The sequence below is a fragment of the Sander lucioperca genome, chromosome 4 (genome assembly GCF_008315115.2).
Source record: "Sander lucioperca isolate FBNREF2018 chromosome 4, SLUC_FBN_1.2, whole genome shotgun sequence".
Classification (NCBI taxonomy): Eukaryota; Metazoa; Chordata; class Actinopteri; order Perciformes; family Percidae; genus Sander; species Sander lucioperca.
The window spans coordinates 36,188,244-36,206,864 of record NC_050176.1 but is presented as its reverse complement, the minus strand read 5'-3'; the positions used below and the strand labels follow the sequence as shown (position 1 = coordinate 36,206,864).

Below are 18,621 nucleotides of genomic sequence, written 5' to 3'. Positions count from 1 at the left end.
TCTACTGTTTTATCTCTTCATACTACTCTCTACTGTTGTCTCTCTAAATACTACTCTCTACTGCTGTCTCTCTAAATACTACTCTCTACTGCTGTCTCTCTAAATACTACTCTCTACTGCTGTCTCTCTAAATACTACTCTACTGTTGTCTCTCTAAATACTACTCTACTGTTGTCTCTCTACATACTACTCTCTACTGTTGTCTCTCTACATACTACTCTCTACTGCTGTCTCTCTACATACTACTGTTGTCTCTCTACATACTACTCTCTACTGTTGTCTCTCTACATACTACTCTCTACTGTTGTCTCTCTACATACTACTCTCTACTGCTGTCTCTCTAAATACTACTCTACTGTTGTCTCTCTAAATACTACTCTACTGTTGTCTCTCTACATACTACTCTCTACTGCTGTCTCTCTAAATACTACTCTACTGTTGTCTCTCTAAATACTACTCTACTGTTGTCTCTCTACATACTACTCTCTACTGCTGTCTCTCTACCTACTACTCTACTGTTGACTGTAAAGAGTTAATGATTCCTGGAGCTCTGGTTTGACCTCAGCGTTACCTCCCAGCCTTCCTGGGCTGGTTTCCCAATCGCGGAGACTTCCTCCCCCCACCGTGGATCCGTTAAGCTGCATAAACTGTCCGCGTCGACCCCTGCAGACACGCGGCCAAGTCTCCACATCACCCAGTCCTTTTTTTTTCCTGTGTGTGTTTAGTCGGAGTTAACATCAATAACTTTTATGAGACAAGGTTGTAAGTACTGTAGGATATTATACATGTGTCTCTGCAACAGTGCTTCCGTGAGTGAGATCCTGAGCTCAAAATGTTTAAAAAAAAGCACGTCCTGTGTGTATTTTTGTACGTTTTTGAGTGAATGATGTGGGAAATGTGCTCCACGCTGTCAGGTCATGTTTCCAATTAGTAAGTGAAATCACATGATGGATCCCCCCTCCCCCCCCCCCTCCCTGTCTCGCTGTGGGATCAGCTGACTGAGAGGATTTGTAAATCTACAGGGTGTAATGGGTCATTAGGAGAAAAGGCTTAGGAGACATTTGAGAGACGGACTCTCTGAGGTCTGAGGGCATTTTCACGTCTTCTTAAATTTACCTTTTTAGGGTGTTTGCATATAACTGATCCCCGTGTTATTCATACCAACAGAACAAGAACAGACCATCAGAACAAACTCAGCTGTCCGTATAGTGACGTGTCTGTGTGTGTGTGTGTGTGTGTGTGTGTGTCTGTGTGTGTGTGTCTGTCTGTCTGTGTGTGTGTGTGTGTGTGTGTGTGTGTGTGTCTGTCTGTGTGTCTGTGTGTGTGTGTGTGTGTGTGTGTGTGTGTGTGTGTGTAGGTGTGTGTGTGTCTGTCTGTCTGTGTGTGTTTGTGTATGTGTGTGTGTGTGTGTGTGTGTGTGTCTTTGTGTGTGTGTGTGTGTGTGTGTGTCCGTGTCTGTGTGTGTGTGTGTGTGTGTGTGTGTGTGTGTGTCTGTGTGTGTCTGTGTGTGTGTGTGTGTGTGTGTGTGTCTCCGTGTGTGTGTGTGTGTGTGTGTGTGTGTGTGTGTGTGTGTGTGTGTCTCTGTGTGTGTGTGTGTGGTGTGTGTGTGTGTGTGTGGTGTGTGTCTCCGTGTGTGTGTGTGTGTGTGTGGTGTGTGTGTGTGTGTGTGTGTGTGTCTCCGTGTGTGTGTGTGTGTGGTGTGTGTGTGTGTGTGTGTGTGTGTGTGTGGTGTGTGTGTGTGTGTGTGTGTGTCTCCGTGTGTGTGTGTGTGTGTGTGTGTGTGTGTGTGTGTCTCCGTGTGTGTGTGTGTGTGTGTGTGTGTGTGTGTGTGTGTGTGTGCCCAGCCAATGGTGAGTTCCCAGACTCAACATCTTGATGTGGGTCTGGCTTGTCAGGCTACTGACAGCTAAATTTAGGCACCAAAACTACTCGTTGAGTTTAGGAAAAAAAGATCCTGGTTTGGACTACCACATGTTGTCCTCACGCCCATTATGCAACTTTTTGTTTTTCTCGTTCCAAATAATAATAAAAATGCTTTTCCCGATGTTTTTGTCACTTTTCTCACATTTTTTAAGCTTTTTTCTGTCATGTTTGTCACTTTTTTCAAAGTTCTTTTATGAAATTTCGTTTGTCAAACGCTATAAAATTGACTAAAATGCCTAAATCCAAAGAAAGTAGTGAACTGATTATTTATTTTCCTTGTAAAGAGCGTGATATGGAAACATCCACGTCGTTTTGGTTGATAGAATCCCAAATTTCTGATATAGGAACTTTTAGAAAATGGGTCCAAATGTTGACGCGAGGACAACAGGAGGGTTAAAACCCTCCCAAGGAACGAACACGTTCATGTAACTCTGCTGTATTTCACTTCTTGGCCTCCCTTCCTCTCCTCCCGCTGTAGATTTGCATTAAATGTGCGAACGCCGTCCAGGACGCTAACGGGCACATTTGCCTGCAGCGTCGTTTGGAAAAAACAGGACGCATTGTTCACCACTGCCTGTCTCTTCCCTTCCTCTTCCCTCTCTTCCCTCTCTTCCCTCTTTCCGTCAGCTGACTGTAGAGCGCTGCAGGCCACGTCACGATGGCGTGAAGGCCGGCGGCAGAAAGGAAGGCGAGTGCAGACGGAGCAGCGCTGCGAGTGAAGAGGCGTTGCTGCTGACTCACTGCTGGCCAGACTCCAACTTTATCACACGTCAGTCAGATGCTTCGCGCCCTGAATGCATCGTCTCCTTTACAACAATGTTTCTTCACTTCTGGGTCTTTTACTGGGTCTGCTAATCATTTATATTAAAACCTAGAGAAAGAGCTCTTTAGGTTTTTGTTTTTGTTTCAAAATACACAACTATAGGTCACTGCAAAGAGACTCAAAACGAACACAGAAAGACTCAAAAAGACACAAAAAGACTCAAAAATACTGAAAACGAACACGAAAAGACTGAAAACGAACACAAAAAGACTCAAAAAGACACAAAAAGACTCAAAACGAACACAAAAAGACTCAAAACAAACACAGAAAGACTCAAAAAGACACAAAAAGACACAAAAAGACTCAAAACGAACACAAAAAGACTCAAAACAAACACAAAAAGACACAAAAAGACTGAAAACGAACACAAAAAGACACAAAAAAACTCAAAACGAACAAGAAAAGACACAAAAAGACACAAAAAGACTGAAAACGAACACAAAAAGACACAAAAAAACTCAAAACGAACAAGAAAAGACACAAAAAGACTCAAAACAAACACAAAAAGACTCAAAACGAACACAAAAAGACACAAAAAGACAAAAAAAAACTCAAAACGAACACAAAAGACAAAAAAAAAACTCATAACAAACACAAAAAGACACAAAAAGACTGAAACGATGCTTCGGTCCCTGAATGCATCTTGTCCTTTACTTCTGGCTGGTTTACTGCGTCTGTAAAATGATTTTCAATGAAAGCTGTGTGTTTTCAGAGGAAAACACTCAGCTCATACAGATACTGAGTTTGCTGCTCAGCCGCTGAATAAACCTAACGGGAGGTGATGGCTTGGTAGCATCTAAATGGCGCCATAGGAGATTCGAGCTCTGAAGCGACGCTTACCCCCTTGCCAATTACACCCAACCTATTATCCAGTAGCTATGGACTACAGATGGAATGCAACCCTAACCCTAACATAGGGCCTAATTTTAAGAAAAATCTTGTGGGAACATTGGGCTGTGGGAACATAGGGCTGTGGGACCATTGGGCTGTGGGACCATAGGGCTGTGGGACCATAGGGCTGTGGGAACATAGGGCTGTGGGACCATAGGGTTGTGGGACCATAGGGCTGTGGGACCATAGGGCTGTGGGAACATTGGGCTGTGGGACCATAGGGCTGTGGGAACATTGGGCTGTGGGACCATTGGGCTGTGGGACCATTGGGCTGTGGGAACATAGGGCTGTGGGAACATAGGGCTGTGGGAACATTGGGCTGTGGGACCATAGGGCTGTGGGACCATAGGGCTGTGGGACCATAGGGCTGTGGGAACATTGGGCTGTGGGACCATAGGGCTGTGGGAACATAGGGCTGTGGGAACATAGGGCTGTGGGACCATAGGGTTGTGGGACCATAGGGCTGTGGGACCATAGGGCTGTGGGAACATTGGGCTGTGGGACCATAGGGCTGTGGGAACATTGGGCTGTGGGACCATTGGGCTGTGGGAACATAGGGCTGTGGGAACATAGGGCTGTGGGACCATAGGGTTGTGGGACCATAGGGCTGTGGGACCATAGGGCTGTGGGAACATTGGGCTGTGGGACCATTGGGCTGTGGGACCATTGGGCTGTGGGAACATAGGGCTGTGGGACCATTGGGCTGTGGGAACATTGGGCTGTGGGACCATTGGGCTGTGGGAACATAGGGCTGTGGGACCATTGGGCTGTGGGAACATAGGGCTGTGGGAACATAGGGCTGTGGGAACATTGGGCTGTGGGACCATAGGGCTGTGGGACCATAGGGTTGTGGGACCATAGGGCTGTGGGACCATAGGGCTGTGGGAACATTGGGCTGTGGGACCATAGGGCTGTGGGAACATAGGGCTGTGGGAACATAGGGCTGTGGGAACATTGGGCTGTGGGACCATAGGGCTGTGGGACCATTGGGCTGTGGGAACATAGGGCTGTGGGAACATAGGGCTGTGGGAACATTGGGCTGTGGGACCATAGGGCTGTGGGACCATAGGGCTGTGGGACCATTGGGCTGTGGGAACATAGGGCTGTGGGAACATAGGGCTGTGGGAACATTGGGCTGTGGGACCATAGGGCTGTGGGACCATAGGGTTGTGGGACCATAGGGCTGTGGGACCATAGGGCTGTGGGAACATTGGGCTGTGGGACCATAGGGCTGTGGGAACGTAGGGCTGTGGGAACATAGGGCTGTGGGACCATTGGGCTGTGGGAACATAGGGCTGTGGGAACATAGGGCTGTGGGACCATTGGGCTGTGGGAACATAGGGCTGTGGGAACATAGGGCTGTGGGAACATTGGGCTGTGGGACCATAGGGCTGTGGGACCATAGGGCTGTGGGACCATTGGGCTGTGGGAACATAGGACTGTGGGAACATAGTGGGAACATAGGACTGTGGGAACATAGGACTGTGGGAACATAGGACTGTGGGAACATAGGGCTGTGGGACCATAGGGCTGTGGGAACATAGGGCTGTGGGAACATAGGGCTGTGGGACCATAGGGCTGTGGGAACATAGGGCTGTGGGAACATAGGGTTGTGGGACCATAGGGCTGTGGGACCATAGGGTTGTGGGAACATAGGACTGTGGGAACATAGTGGGAACATAGGACTGTGGGACCATAGGGCTGTGGGACCATAGGGCTGTGGGAACATAGGGCTGTGGGACCATAGGGCTGTGGGAACATTGGGCTGTGGGAACATAGGGCTGTGGGACCATTGGGCTGTGGGAACATTGGGCTGACCCCCTTTGTCCCAGTTAAATAAATAAACAAATAAATATTAAACCAAAACATGAACTCAGATGACAGTGTGTCCTGTTAGCCGGTTCTATGTTCAGGTTTCTCCACAGCGTGCGTCTACAGTCAGCTCGGCTCAGCAGCAGCTGCCTGAACGGAAGGAAAGGAGATCTCACACTCTGCCTGGCAACAACAGCAGAATTCTGTGATTGGCTGTTGGCTCCGTGATGTCACAGGTGCCTGGAACTTCAGAATGGAATGCAAGCATAAGAGCAGCGAGTCAAGCAGCGTCAACACACACACACACACACGTTGCTTTAATTCTGATTAAAAATCCCCCAAATTAACGTGTTTCACATGCCGTGTTAAATGCATTCATTTCATTCTTTTACGTTCTCTTAATGGAGACGTAAAAAATCTAAATTTGTCTTGCAGAACAGAGTGTGTGAGTGTGTTTTAGAGCACTTGTTGAACTCTTGGAGGAGTCTGTGTGCATCAGCTGAACTCCCTGCTCAGGGCTTTTTTTTGGGGGGGGGGGGGGGATTAATAAAAGCTCTTTGGTTCCCTGCGGGCAGAGACAGGGAGACTGCAGGAGGAGCGCTCACTCTGCCTCCAATTCCAGGGATCCCATTCAGACCACACGTCAGTCCCTCCCGAAAGATGTGATTATGCGATCTCGTAATTCAACGCATAATCAGCCAAAGTCTGCATATTTATTCAAATACGCCGCACTGTCGCCGCATAAATTTCCGATTTCCGCGCAAAATATGCGGGTCTTGCATGATTTCATAATCCCCGCATTTTCGTTGCAAAAAAAAGTCCCATATATCTTAGCAGAAAGTTGAAAAATGTTGCGTTTACTTCACACAAGAGCAGCCATTTTCCCCTGTTGCCATGGGAACGTTATGAAGTGACGTAATTACGCGACGTGAACATCATCGAAAAGCTGCAAACCCCGCGATGAAGCCATGATGAAACCACAGTTTTAAAAAGTTCCGAAGCACCCGCGGTGTGTGTGTGTGTGTGTGTGTGTGTGTCCGTGTGTGTGTGTCTGTGTGTGTGTGTTTGTGTCTGTGTGTGTGTGTGTCTGTGTATGTGTGTGTGTGTGTGTGTGTGTGTCTGTGTATGTGTGTGTGTGTGTGTGTGTGTGTGTCTGTGTATGTTCATGTGTGTGTGTTTGCATTTGTGTGTGCGTGTGTGTTCGTGTGTGTGTGTCTGTATGTGTCTGTGTGTGTGTGTGTGTGTGTGTGTCTGTATGTGTCTGTGTGTGTGTGTGTGTGTGTCTGTCTGTCTGTGTGTGTCTGTGTATGTATGTCTGTGTGTGTGTGTCTGTGTGTCTCTGTGTGTGTGTGTGTCTGTGTGTGTGTGTGTGTGTGTCTGTGTGTCTCTGTGTGTGTGTGTGTCTGTGTGTGTGTGTGTGTGTGTCTGTCTGTCTGTGTGTGTCTGTGTATGTATGTCTGTGTGTGTGTGTCTGTGTGTCTCTGTGTGTGTGTGTGTGTCTGTGTATGTATGTATGTGTCTGTGTCTGTGTGTGTGTGTGTGTGTGTGTGTGTCTGTCTGTGTATGTATGTATGTGTCTGTGTGTGTGTGTGTGTGTGTGTGTCTGTCTGTGTGTGTCTGTGTATGTATGTGTTCATGTGTGTGTGTGCGGAAACTGAAAAAGGTAAAAATGGAGCTGTCTATGGTTTGTAAACAGTGGAAATGTAACGTGCAACATATATAATATTCAACCGTTAACGCTCCTCCTCAATTTGACCCGTTTTCAAAGTCTCTACGTCACAACATTTGGGTTTCTTTCAACCAAATTGCCCAAGAGTAACACGGAAGGTTCCCCGAAACGCTCTTCACACGTCAGATTAAGGATCAGGGTTCTGCTTTTATTGAATGTCATACAACTATTCTGACGTCACGTTGACAGTCTGTGATTATCCATCAACATACGTTATAAATTATTCATACTTTCTGCTTTTTTAACTCAAAAGTTAGATATAATTCCATATAGGCTACATGAGGTGTACTGACCACAAATTCCCAAAATGAGTGTAAAGATAGTGGTAATAAGTTGTTGTTAGTCTATACTGGCGGAAGTGGAAATTTTTAAAAAAAAAACGCCAAAAATGTCAAAAAATGCCTCAAAAACGTTGAAAAAAACGTTGAAGAGACAAAAACGCGGCAAAATTAGTGAAAAATGTAATAACTTTTTTTTGTGTGTGTGTGTGAAAGAGAGTTTGTCTGTTTGTGTATAGTGTGTGTGTGTGTGTGTATCTGTGTGTGTGTGTGTATATATAGTGTGTTTGTGCGCGTGTGTGCGTGTGTGAGAGAGAGTGTGTGTTGGTCTGTTGGTGTGTGTGTGTATATAGCGTGTGTGTGTGTGTGTGTATCTGTGTGTGTATCTGCGTGTTGGTATGTGTGTGTATATAGTGTGTGTGTGTATCTCTGTGTGTGTGTGTGTATCTGAGTGTTGGTGTGTGTGTATGTATATAGTGTTTGTGTGTGTGTGTGTATCTGTGTGTGTATCTGAGTGTGTGGGTGTATATATAGTGTGTGTGTGTGTGTGTGTTTGTGCGTGTGTGTATCTGAGTGTGTGTGTGTGTGTGTGTGTGTGTATATATAGTGTGCGTGTGAGAGAGAGTGTGTGTTGGTCTGTTTGTGTGTGTGTGTATCTGTCTGAGTGTTTGTGTCTGTGTGTATCTGCGTGTTGGTATGTGTGTGTATATAGTGTGTGTGTATCTGTGTGTGTATCTGAGTGTTGGTGTGTGTGTGTGTGTGTGTGTGTGTGTATCTGAGTGTGTGTGTGTGTGTGTGTATTTATATTTTTGTATATTTTTCAGGGTTAAGTACAGTACTTGAATGCCTTTCTGCGGTTATTTTGTGTTGTGTTGTGGTGACAGAATAACCGACACAGAGTGATGCCTCCTCCTCAGACACAGACACGAGACGATCTTCGGGGGTGTAATCTCTCCGGATAAAGATAGAGCGACTGTGAGCATGCGCCCGAGGGGTCGTCGAAGAATCCAGTAAATAGAACTCCTCGGAGCACGAGCCCACAGTGTCGGCGCTGACGTCACGGCCTACATTGAGAGCTCGAGCTGAATCGTTAAGCGCGAGCTTCAGACGGAGGCGCGCCGAGGCGAAGGACGCAACTACCCAACAATGATGAACTCCAGTCGGTGCGACTCTGCTGCTTTCTGAGTGGAAAATACAACATTTTTTTTTTTTATATATTGTTATAATTGTGGGGTATTTCTTCATTCCAGCGACAAAAACAAACCGACGGACATTTTGGAGACGGTTTTCGGGGTTTCAAACAACATGTCCTCCGCGGCGGTCGCTGCCTCCAGAAGGCAGTCCTGCTATCTGTGCGACTTGCCCCGCATGCCGTGGGCGATGATTTGGGATTTTACCGAGCCCGTTTGCCGTGGATGTGTCAACTACGAGGGGGCAGACCGGATTGAATTTGTTATCGAGACTGCCCGGCAGTTAAAGCGAGCACACGGCTTCCAGGACGGCCGCTCTCCGGGGCCGGGGAAGCCCCACCACGCCACCGGGAAGGATATCAACCACCACTCGGTTGGAGGAGGAGGAGACCCGGGCTCGCGAGCGCCACCGCAGCCGTTGGACCGTTACCCGCTAACTGACCGGCCTCCGCGGCTGGGACCGGAGTACCAGGCGGCAGCAGGGCGGCAGGTAAACGGTCTACCGAACGGATTCCCGAAACCAGACGAGCCTCCGGAGCTGAACCGTCAAAGCCCAAACCCCCGCAGGACTAGCACGGTTCCTCCCAACCTGGTGCCGTTGGTGAACGGCGGCATTCCGAGCATACATTCGCTCAACGGCCGCGCGGCTCAGATGGGTCTGCCAGCCGGGGTTCTGTCTGCACACGGCCCCGGCGGCGGGGGCGAGCACGGCGGGAAGCGTCAGGAGGAGATGAAAGACATGAAGCACAGGCCGGACAGCCTGTTGGACATGTCGGACAGCCACAAGGACTGGATGGGCAAAGGGAAGACGGTCAGGGACCTGATGGCTCTGCACACTTTCGACAGCAGATTTAAAAAGGACCACGCCGCCATGCAGCGGGTGATGGGATATGAAACGAGTGCCACTTCCTCAAAAACAGGTATTTTTTTTATTTTATTTTATTCAATGTTATTTTTTAATTTAATTTTTAATTTAATATTTTCTTTAAAAAAAAAAAAAAAAATTATATATATATATATATATATATATTTGTTTTTTTTTAAAAATCTTTTTAAAAACATTTAAATATTTTTTTTAAATTTTTCTTTTAATCTTTATTTTGTATTTAATATTTTTCTTTCAATTTAAATTTATATATATATATATATATATATATATATATATATATATATATATATACTTTTAATCGTTATTTATTTTGTAGTTAATGTTTTCTTTTAGTTTAATTTAAAATTATATATATATATATATATATATATATATGCGTATTTCATTTTTAATTTAATTTTTCTTTTAATGTTTTTATGAATTCTTTAGTTAATATTTTCTTAATTTAAAAATATATATATATTATTTAATATTTAGTTTTTTATTTATTGTGTGTATTTTCCTCCCAACACTGGGGACATTTTGAATTGGCAGCAACCATGAAAACAGGAACTTCCTTAACAGCACTAAATCATGTGTCAGCATTATTAGCAGTATACAGTGCTGACGCGCCTTTTAAACCGACGTGCTTGGTAATGCTACGCTGCTCTGCTAAAACGGACCTGGTCACCTCTGCTCTGCTTTGCGCATGCGCAGCTTTGGCACAGAACGGTAGCCAGCGACATAAAAACAGCTTTATTCACTGTTGAGACGTTTCCTACTTCATTCTTCAGAGAGGTGTGTGTGTGTGTGTGTGTGTGTGTCTGTGTGTGTGTGTGTGTGTGTATATAGTGTGTGTGTGTGTATCTGTGTGTGTGTGTATCTTAGTGTGTGTGTGTGTGTGTATCTTAGTGTGTGTGTATCTGTGTGTTGGTGTGTGTGTATATAGTGTGTGTGTATCTGTGTGTTGGTGTGTGTGTATATACTGTGTGTATATAGTGTGTGTGTGTGCATGCGTGTGTGTATAGTGTGTGTGTGTGTGTGTATATAGTGCGTGTGTATAGTGTGTGTGTGTATAGTGTGTATATAGTGTGTGTGTATAGTGTGTATAGTGCATCTGTGTGTGTGTATAGTGTGTGTGTGTGTGTGTGTATAGTGTGTGTGTGTATAGTGTATGTATAGTGTGTGTGTGTATAGTGTGTGTGTGTATAGTGTGTGTGTGTATAGTGTGTATATAGTGCGTGTGTGTGTGTATAGTGCATCTGTGTGTGTGTATAGTGTATGTATAGTGTGTGTGTGTATAGTGTGTGTGTGTATAGTGTGTGTGTGTATAGTGTATGTATAGTGTGTGTGTGTATAGTGTGTGTGTGTGTATAGTGTGTGTGTGTGTATAGTGTGTGTGTGTATAGTGTGTGTGTGTGTATAGTGTGTGTGTGTGTATAGTGTGTGTGTGTATAGTGTGTGTGTGTGTGTATAGTGTGTGTGTGTGTATAGTGTGTGTGTGTATAGTGTGTGTGTGTGTATAGTGTGTGTGTGTATAGTGTGGTTGTGTTAACCTCTTCCTCTCCTCTTCCTCAGACCGGGGGAAGCACCCCCGCAGCCTGAAGAGAAAGACTTCCCCAGAGCCAGAAGGGGAGGGCAGCGCCCCCAAAATGAACGGCGGCGAGGGCCAGCCGTGGCTCCCGTCCCCCTCCGAGGTCCTGAAAATGCCGCCGACCGGCCTGCCGGGCTTCTCCGTCAACCCGTCCTCCACCATCTCCCCGCACTCCCGCACCACGCCGCCGGAGCCCGCCACGGCCCAGAACGGCCAGTCCCCGATGGCGGCGCTCATCCTCGCCACGGACAACGTGGGCAACGCGGGCTCGCCGAAAGACGCCAACCAGGTACACTCCACGACGACGACGACGAGCGCGCGGCGGAACAGCGGCAGCCCCCTGTCGCCGTCCTCCGCCTCGCAGCGGAGGCTCGCCCAGAGGGAGGTCGGCGGCTCCGTGCCGCTGCACGGCCCCGGCGGCGGGTTGGACCCGCACGCCGCTCCGCTGCAGAGCATCCCGGACTCTTCGGTGCCGCCCGGCGGCGTGCCGCTGTGCTGCACGCTGTGCCGCGAGCGCCTCGAGGACACGCACTTCGTCCAGTGCCCGTCGGTGCCCTCCCACAAGTTCTGCTTCCCGTGCTCCCGGGAGAGCATCAAGCAGCAGGGCGCCACGGGCGAGGTGTACTGCCCCAGCGGCGAGCGCTGCCCGCTGGTCGGCTCCAACGTGCCCTGGGCCTTCATGCAGGGAGAGATAGCCACCATCTTGGCCGGGGACATCAAGGTAAAAAAGGAGAGAGACCCTTAAAAATGTTCACCGGCTTTTCCTTTTTGTAATCCGACTACGGCAACAAAGGCAGGACGCTCACGTCCAGAGAGACAGAGACTTACCGTGGGACATGTACATAGTGGACACAAGGGGAAGCGTATACTTCGTAAACAATGGCTGTATAATTCTTTTTAGATTTCCTTTTTTTTCAATACGTTGTTTCTATATTTTTGAAGATAAAAAGAAGGTATGTACTTCCTCATAACGGGCTCCTTCCCTTCCCGTCACAGCTTGTTTCGGTTACACTTTACTTGAAGGTATCTATGTAATCAGTCCCTGCTGAACAACGTGATTTATGCGATCGCATAATTCAACGCATAATCAGCCAAAGTCCGCATATTTGTGAAATGCGGGGGCCGTATTTTTTTTCAAATACGCCGCACTTTCGCCGCATAAATTGCCGATTTCCGTGCAAAATATGCGCGGCTTGCATGATTTCATAATCCCCGCATTTTCGTTGCAAAAAAAGTCCCATATATCTTAGCAGAAAGTTGAAAAATGTTGCGTTTACTTCACACAAGAGCAGCCGTTTTCCCCTGTTGCCATGGGAACGTTAGGAAGTGACGTTAGGAAGTGACGTAATTACACGACGTGAACATCATCGAAAAGCTGCAAACCCCGCGATGAAGCCACGATGGAACCGCAGTTTTTGCAAGTTCCCGCAATTTCATCGCATCAAATTGCACACATGAACGGTAACCCTAACTCCTCCTCCTGCGACGCCGTGCATTTCATTTTAACGCTAGGGGGGGCCGACTGATGTCATGAAGTGGCGTATGTACGACACGCCAATTCGTATGCCATTTTGGCGTGTTATCAAGACACATACTCGCTTTTTAGCGCGTTTATCAACGCCGTTTTGGCCTCCATTCACTTACATTACCTTGCGATTGCGTGTGAATTGATGCAGTAGAGAGTAGTATGAAAAGGGCGAAAATCAAACGCAGGACTTTCACCCAGGAGACCGGGGATCACGTCCCGCGTGTCACGTTTCCTAAACCCAACCGTAGCCTCGCGATAACACGCCACGTGGCTTTAAGAAAGTGGCGTGTATGTTTACGTGAAGTCATGATGTCACGTTGTAGGGGGGGGGTGATCAGTTGATGTCATGTCACGTTAGCACGCAAAACTGTTAGCACAACTGCCCACAAAGTACTGCTTGCTGGCGAAGTGCTAATTTCAAAACGTTACTGAGCTATATCACACACACACACACACACACACACACACACACACACACACATATACACACACACACACACACACACACGTATAAACGCCAGGCCGCTTACTTGGTAGGCTACGGCGAAAGCTCTCAGAAGCCTGTGTCAGAGAACTAGCATGTTGCTACTCCCCACAGTAGGCTGCTTGAAACGGCGACTATCAACACACAGGAGACGAGTCGACCAATCGCAGCCCTTGCGGTCTGCGTCGCCTCGATGCAAAGTTACACATTTTTGGAGGTGCACGTCGAGCTACGGCGGAGGCCTCGGAGAGGGAGGGTCCGGCGAAAAGCGACCCTAGGGGTTAATAACAGATGTGTAGCCACTCTGTCTCTCTCTGGGAGCATGTTTTCATGCTAATTGATTGCGTTTGTAGCTTCAAACAAGAGCGCGCGGGCCGCTGATTAGCTTACAACGCTAGTATTCAGGGCACAGGGAAAGTAAAAACAAATTTACGCTATTTCTATACCACTAAAAAGGCTCAAAATATCACCACACTTCCACGGTAGCATAATGAGGGTGTACAGACAGTTTATTAAAAATATAGCTTAGAAAGACAGTCGCGTTCGCCCAAAATATGTCGCCGACTAGAAACCGCTAGCGCGAGCTAACGTCAACAGTATGTAGCCGCTGGCTAACGCAAGCTAACGCCAGCGAGAAGGGTTTGTGGTGACATTGCCTGGAACGCTACAAAGTCGTGACTTGAAGTCGTAACTTACGGGTTAAAAGATTGAGTCTGTGAACGCAGCATTAACTCTAAGCCTTAACCGTAACTTGTCACGACCGAAAAAACTTGTTAATAACGTTCACGACACGTTCACGACAGCGTGATGTCACTCTTGTGTACGTAGACGCCTTCGAGGGAAGTGTAACCCATGTTTGTTTTCAACCTGCTGGTGTACTTGAGGTCTGGAGACGGGCCTGTCGAACGTAGAATGTGACTAAAATCTGAGCACTTGGCAACAGAAAAAAACCCAAAAAACAATGACACCCCAACAAGACAATTAAAAATGCTTCTATAGCTGTACATGTATGCACTTGTTTTAAGAAAAAATAACTTGCCAAATACAGTTTCAGACCTTGTAATAATACTCTAAGTGTCTCTGTGGTTTTGCTTCTCCTCCTCCGTGATCGAGTGATTTGGCTGATGGTGATTCAGCCGTGATGCAATACCTTCCAACGGGAACCAATCAGCTTCCAGGAGGGGAGAGGGAGGGAGGGAGAGGGAGGGAGGGAGGGAGAGAGGGAGGGAGGGAGGGAGAGAGAGAGGGAGAGAGAGAGAGAGAGGGAGGGAGAGAGGGGGAGGGAGGGAGAGAGAGAGACAGAGAGACAGTGAGAGAGAGAGAGGGTGAGAGAGAGGGTGAGAGAGAGAGAGGGTGAGAGAGAGGGTGAGAGAGAGAGAGGGTGAGAGGGTGAGAGGGTGAGAGGGAGAGAGAGAGAGAGAGAGAGGGTGAGAGGGAGAGAGAGAGAGAGAGAGAGAGAGAGAGAGAGAGAGAGAGAGAGAGAGAGGGAGCGAGAGAGGAGAGAGGGAGAGAGAAGGCTGCTGGGTAGAAGTGTGTAGTATAAATGGTTTTCTACAGTAAATCACACGTGGGCGGCCGAGGGCCCCCGAGGTCGCTCGCTGCTCCTGCTCGCGTTGGGAGATAACGAGCAGCCTAAAAATAGGCTGCCGTGGAAACGCCAAGCCCAGCGAGGCGTTTGTTGATGCTGTCGAAATGCCTCGCTCCGCCGTGGCACAGAGCCAACCTGACACCTCATCACTTCCTGCTTTTCCTTTTAACCCTTCTGTCGTCTTACCGCCAGCCAGCAAAACATACACTTCAGTTATCCCAATCTCAAATTATTGTCACTTTTTTCAAAGTTCTATATTTTACATTTTAGTGGGTATTTTTCAACATATTTTGGTCACTTTTTCAACATTTTTGGGTCACTTTTTTAAACATTTTTGGGTCACTTTTTCCAACATTTTTTGTCACTTTTCCAACATTTTTTGTCACTTTTTTTCAACATTTTTGGTCAATTTTTTCAACATTTTTTGGTCACTTTTTTCAACATTTCTTTGTCACTTTTCCAACATTTTTTGTCACTTTTTTCAACATATTTTGGTCACTTCTTTCAACATTTTTTAAATTTATTTTTATATTTTTTGGGCTTTTCCGCTCTTATTTTGAAAGGGCAGCTTAGGTGAGAAAGGAGAGAGAGAGAGGGGGAAGACATGCAGGAAATCGTCACTGGTCGGACTCGAACCCTGCACCTCTGCGTCGAGGCATAAGCCTGTCAGTGCATGTGCGCCTGCTCTACCCACTGAACCAACCCGACCACACATTTTTCAACATTTTAATTGATTTTTTTCACAATGTTTTTGTCACTTTTTTCAATCTTTTGGGTGCTTATTTTTAATGCTTTTTTTTTGCGGTTTTGACAGTTTATTTCATCTTTTTTTTTTATTAAAAAAAATATATATTTTATATATTTTCTGCACTTTATCGACGTCCCATATTTGCTGATGTAAACAAAAACTTTGAAAACGGGTCAAATTTGACGTGAGGACAACGTGAGGGTTAAAAAGAAGAACTCGTGGTTGACTGGTCACAACGCACTGATTTCGGCGGAAAGCGTACATAACAGGAGATGTGCTGGGACGGTTTTTTAACGTTGGCTCGGCACCGGTTTTTGGGGAGAGGGTGGGGGGGAATTCAAATATGCAAAGCTGACAATGTGGCTCCTGTCAGACGGGATTTGGATCAGGCTTAAATGTTGTTTATTTTGTCTTTTTTCTTGCTCCCCCTTTTATTTTTTAATTAATTAAATACATTTTAAATGTTAAATAAATTAATTATTATTTTTAATATATTTCAATTTTGAATTTTTTGAATTTAGTTCTTAATTTAATATATATTTTAAATTATTTAATTACATTTTTTATATGTATTTAATACATTTTATTTTAAAATTTTTATTTTTTAATTTAGTTCTTAATTTAATATATATTTTACATTATTTAATTAAAAATTTTTATATTTATTTATTTAATACATTTTATTTTTTAATTTTTTTTCTTTTAGTTCTAAATTTAATATATATTTTAAATTATTTAATTTACATTTTTTATATTTATTTAATTAATACATTTTATTTTTTAATTAAAATTTTTCTTAATTTAGTTCTAAATTTAATATATATTTTAAATTATTTAATTACAATTTTTTATATTTATTCATTTATTACATTTTATTTTGAAATTATTTTTTTTTAATTTAGTTCTAAATTTAATATATATTTTAAATTATTTAATTTAAATTTATTATATTTATTTAATTAATACATTTTATTTTGAAATTTTTATTTTATTTAATTCTTTATTTATTTAATACATTTTATTTTTAAATAATAATAAAAAAAATGTATATCTTTTTTTTTTTTTTAAATTAATTTATTTATTATTTTTTTTGTTTGTATTTTCCTCCCAACACTGGAACATTTTCAATCGGCAGGGACCATGAAAACAGGAACTTAACCTGTTTTTACTTTGATCGCTCTCGTGCAAAAACGGCCCACATGTGGTCTAATTACTTTATTTAATTTTTAAAACTTTTTTTTCTGCAATTAATTTGAAGTTCATAGTCACGTTAATGGATTCAGTGCCTTGTGGATATTCTCTCTCTCTCTCGTCACGTTCGGCTGCTTTTGACTTCAGAAAGGGAAAAAATAACGAGGAGGGGGAGAACGGAGGGGCCGCCTGCCTCGGAGCAGAGGGGGGATATAAATGCCTTGCTCAGGGGTCACGTGATCTTCGGTAGAATTCCTGAGTCACCGCCCCTCCCCCCTCCCTCCCTCCCTCCCTCCCTCCCCCGCTCTGCTGCAGTAACACGCCTTCCACTGTTCGAGGCTGATCCCACAGCGAGCGGATGAATGGCGGCCTGTGTGTGTGTTCATGCCGGGGCCCCCGTCGCTTTCAGCAGCCATTCAGGAAACTTTAACCCTTTACTGACGCTCCGCTTCCCTCCACAGTCTGAGGGGAAATACACGTGTGTGTGTAGGTGCGTGCGTGTGTAGGTGCGTGCGTGCGTAGGTGCGTGCGTCCGTGTGTAGGTGCGTGCGTGTGTAGGTGCGTCCGTGTGTAGGTGCGTGCGTGCGTAGGTGTGTGCGTGTGTAGGTGCGTGCGTCCGTGTGTAGGTGCGTGCATGCGTAGGTGCGTGCGTCCGTGTGTAGGTGCGTCCGTGTGTAGGTGCGTGCGTGCGTAGGTGCGTGCGTCCGTGTGTAGGTGCGTGCGTACGTGCGTAGGTGCGTGCGTAGGTGCGTGCGTACGTGCGTAGGTGTGTGCGTACGTGCGTAGGTGCGTGCGTACGTGTGTAGGTGCGTGCGTCCGTGTGTAGGTGCGTGCGTACGTGTGTAGGTGCGTGCGTACGTGTGTAGGTGCGTCCGTGTGTAGGTGCGTACGTGTGTAGGTGCGTGCGTAGGTGCGTGCGTGCGTCCGTGTGTAGGTGCGTGCGTACGTGTGTAGGTGCGTGCGTACGTGTGTAGGTGCGTCCGTGTGTAGGTGCGTACGTGTGTAGGTGCGTGCGTAGGTGCGTGCGTGCGTCCGTGCGTAGGTGCGTGCGTACGTGTGTAGGTGCGTGCGGATGCAACTAGCGGTTGTTATCAGTGTTTCCCAAAGTCCCAAGATGACGTCCTCAAATGTCTCGTTCTGTCCTCAACTCAAACATGCTTCCTGTCCCAGAGGAGAGGAGACACTAGAACAATATTCACATCTAACACGCTGACATCACAGTAACAATGATTACAATGACTGATTAATCTAAATAGATTAAATAGTCGGCATCTCTAATGGATTCATCGTTGAATGAATGAATGAGTATTTTTGACTAGTTCATGTTCTACGATACCTCAGCTTTGGATGTAGAAATATAGTCATATATATACTCTTTTTCGCAAAAAGGTCGGCTGCCCTCTCGTAAGTCGATTAGTTGATTAATCGTTGGTTTTGATGTCAGTCGGCTAACGCCAATTTACATCGCTACGTTTTGGTTTAAAAAGGAATATCTTCTGCTACGTTCCCCCCTCTCATTCCCCCTGCTCTGGCGTTTCCCCCTCTCATTCCCCCTGCTCTGGCGTTTCCCCCTCTCATTCCCCCTTCTCTGGCGTTTCCCCCTCTCATTCCCCCTGCTCTGTCGTCTCCCCCTCTCATTCCCCCTGCTCTGGCGTTTCCCCCTCTCGTCTCCCCCTCTCGTTCCCCCTGCTCTGTCGTCTCCCCCTCTCATTCCCCCTGCTCTGGCGTTTCCCCCTCTCATTCCCCCTTCTCTGGCGTTTCCCCCTCTCATTCCCCCTGCTCTGTCGTCTCCCCCTCTCATTCCCCCTGCTCTGGCGTTTCCCCCTCTCGTCTCCCCCTCTCGTTCCCCCTGCTCTGTCGTCTCCCCCTCTCATTCCCCCTGCTCTGGCGTTTCCCCCCTCTCATTCCCCCTTCTCTGGCGTTTCCCCCTCTCATTCCCCCTGCTCTGGCGTTTCCCCCTCTCATTCCCCCTGC

At 46.2% G+C, this 18,621-nt stretch overlaps 2 protein-coding genes across 2 annotated transcripts in view; one reads left to right on the top strand and one right to left on the bottom strand.

The window, feature by feature from the left end:
• LOC118494829 (B-cell receptor CD22-like) overlaps positions 1 to 18,621 on the bottom strand; it is a 105,431-nt gene that overhangs the window by 68,401 nt on the left and 18,409 nt on the right. The window lies entirely within an intron of this gene.
• Positions 8,384 to 12,243, top strand: LOC116059801 (interferon regulatory factor 2-binding protein 2-B-like). The gene is made up of 2 exons (XM_031313059.2): positions 8,384 to 9,566; positions 11,093 to 12,243. The coding sequence occupies exons 1-2, from the start codon at positions 8,762 to 8,764 to the stop codon at positions 11,851 to 11,853; spliced, it is 1,566 nt and encodes a 521-aa protein (XP_031168919.2). The 5' UTR covers positions 8,384 to 8,761; the 3' UTR covers positions 11,854 to 12,243.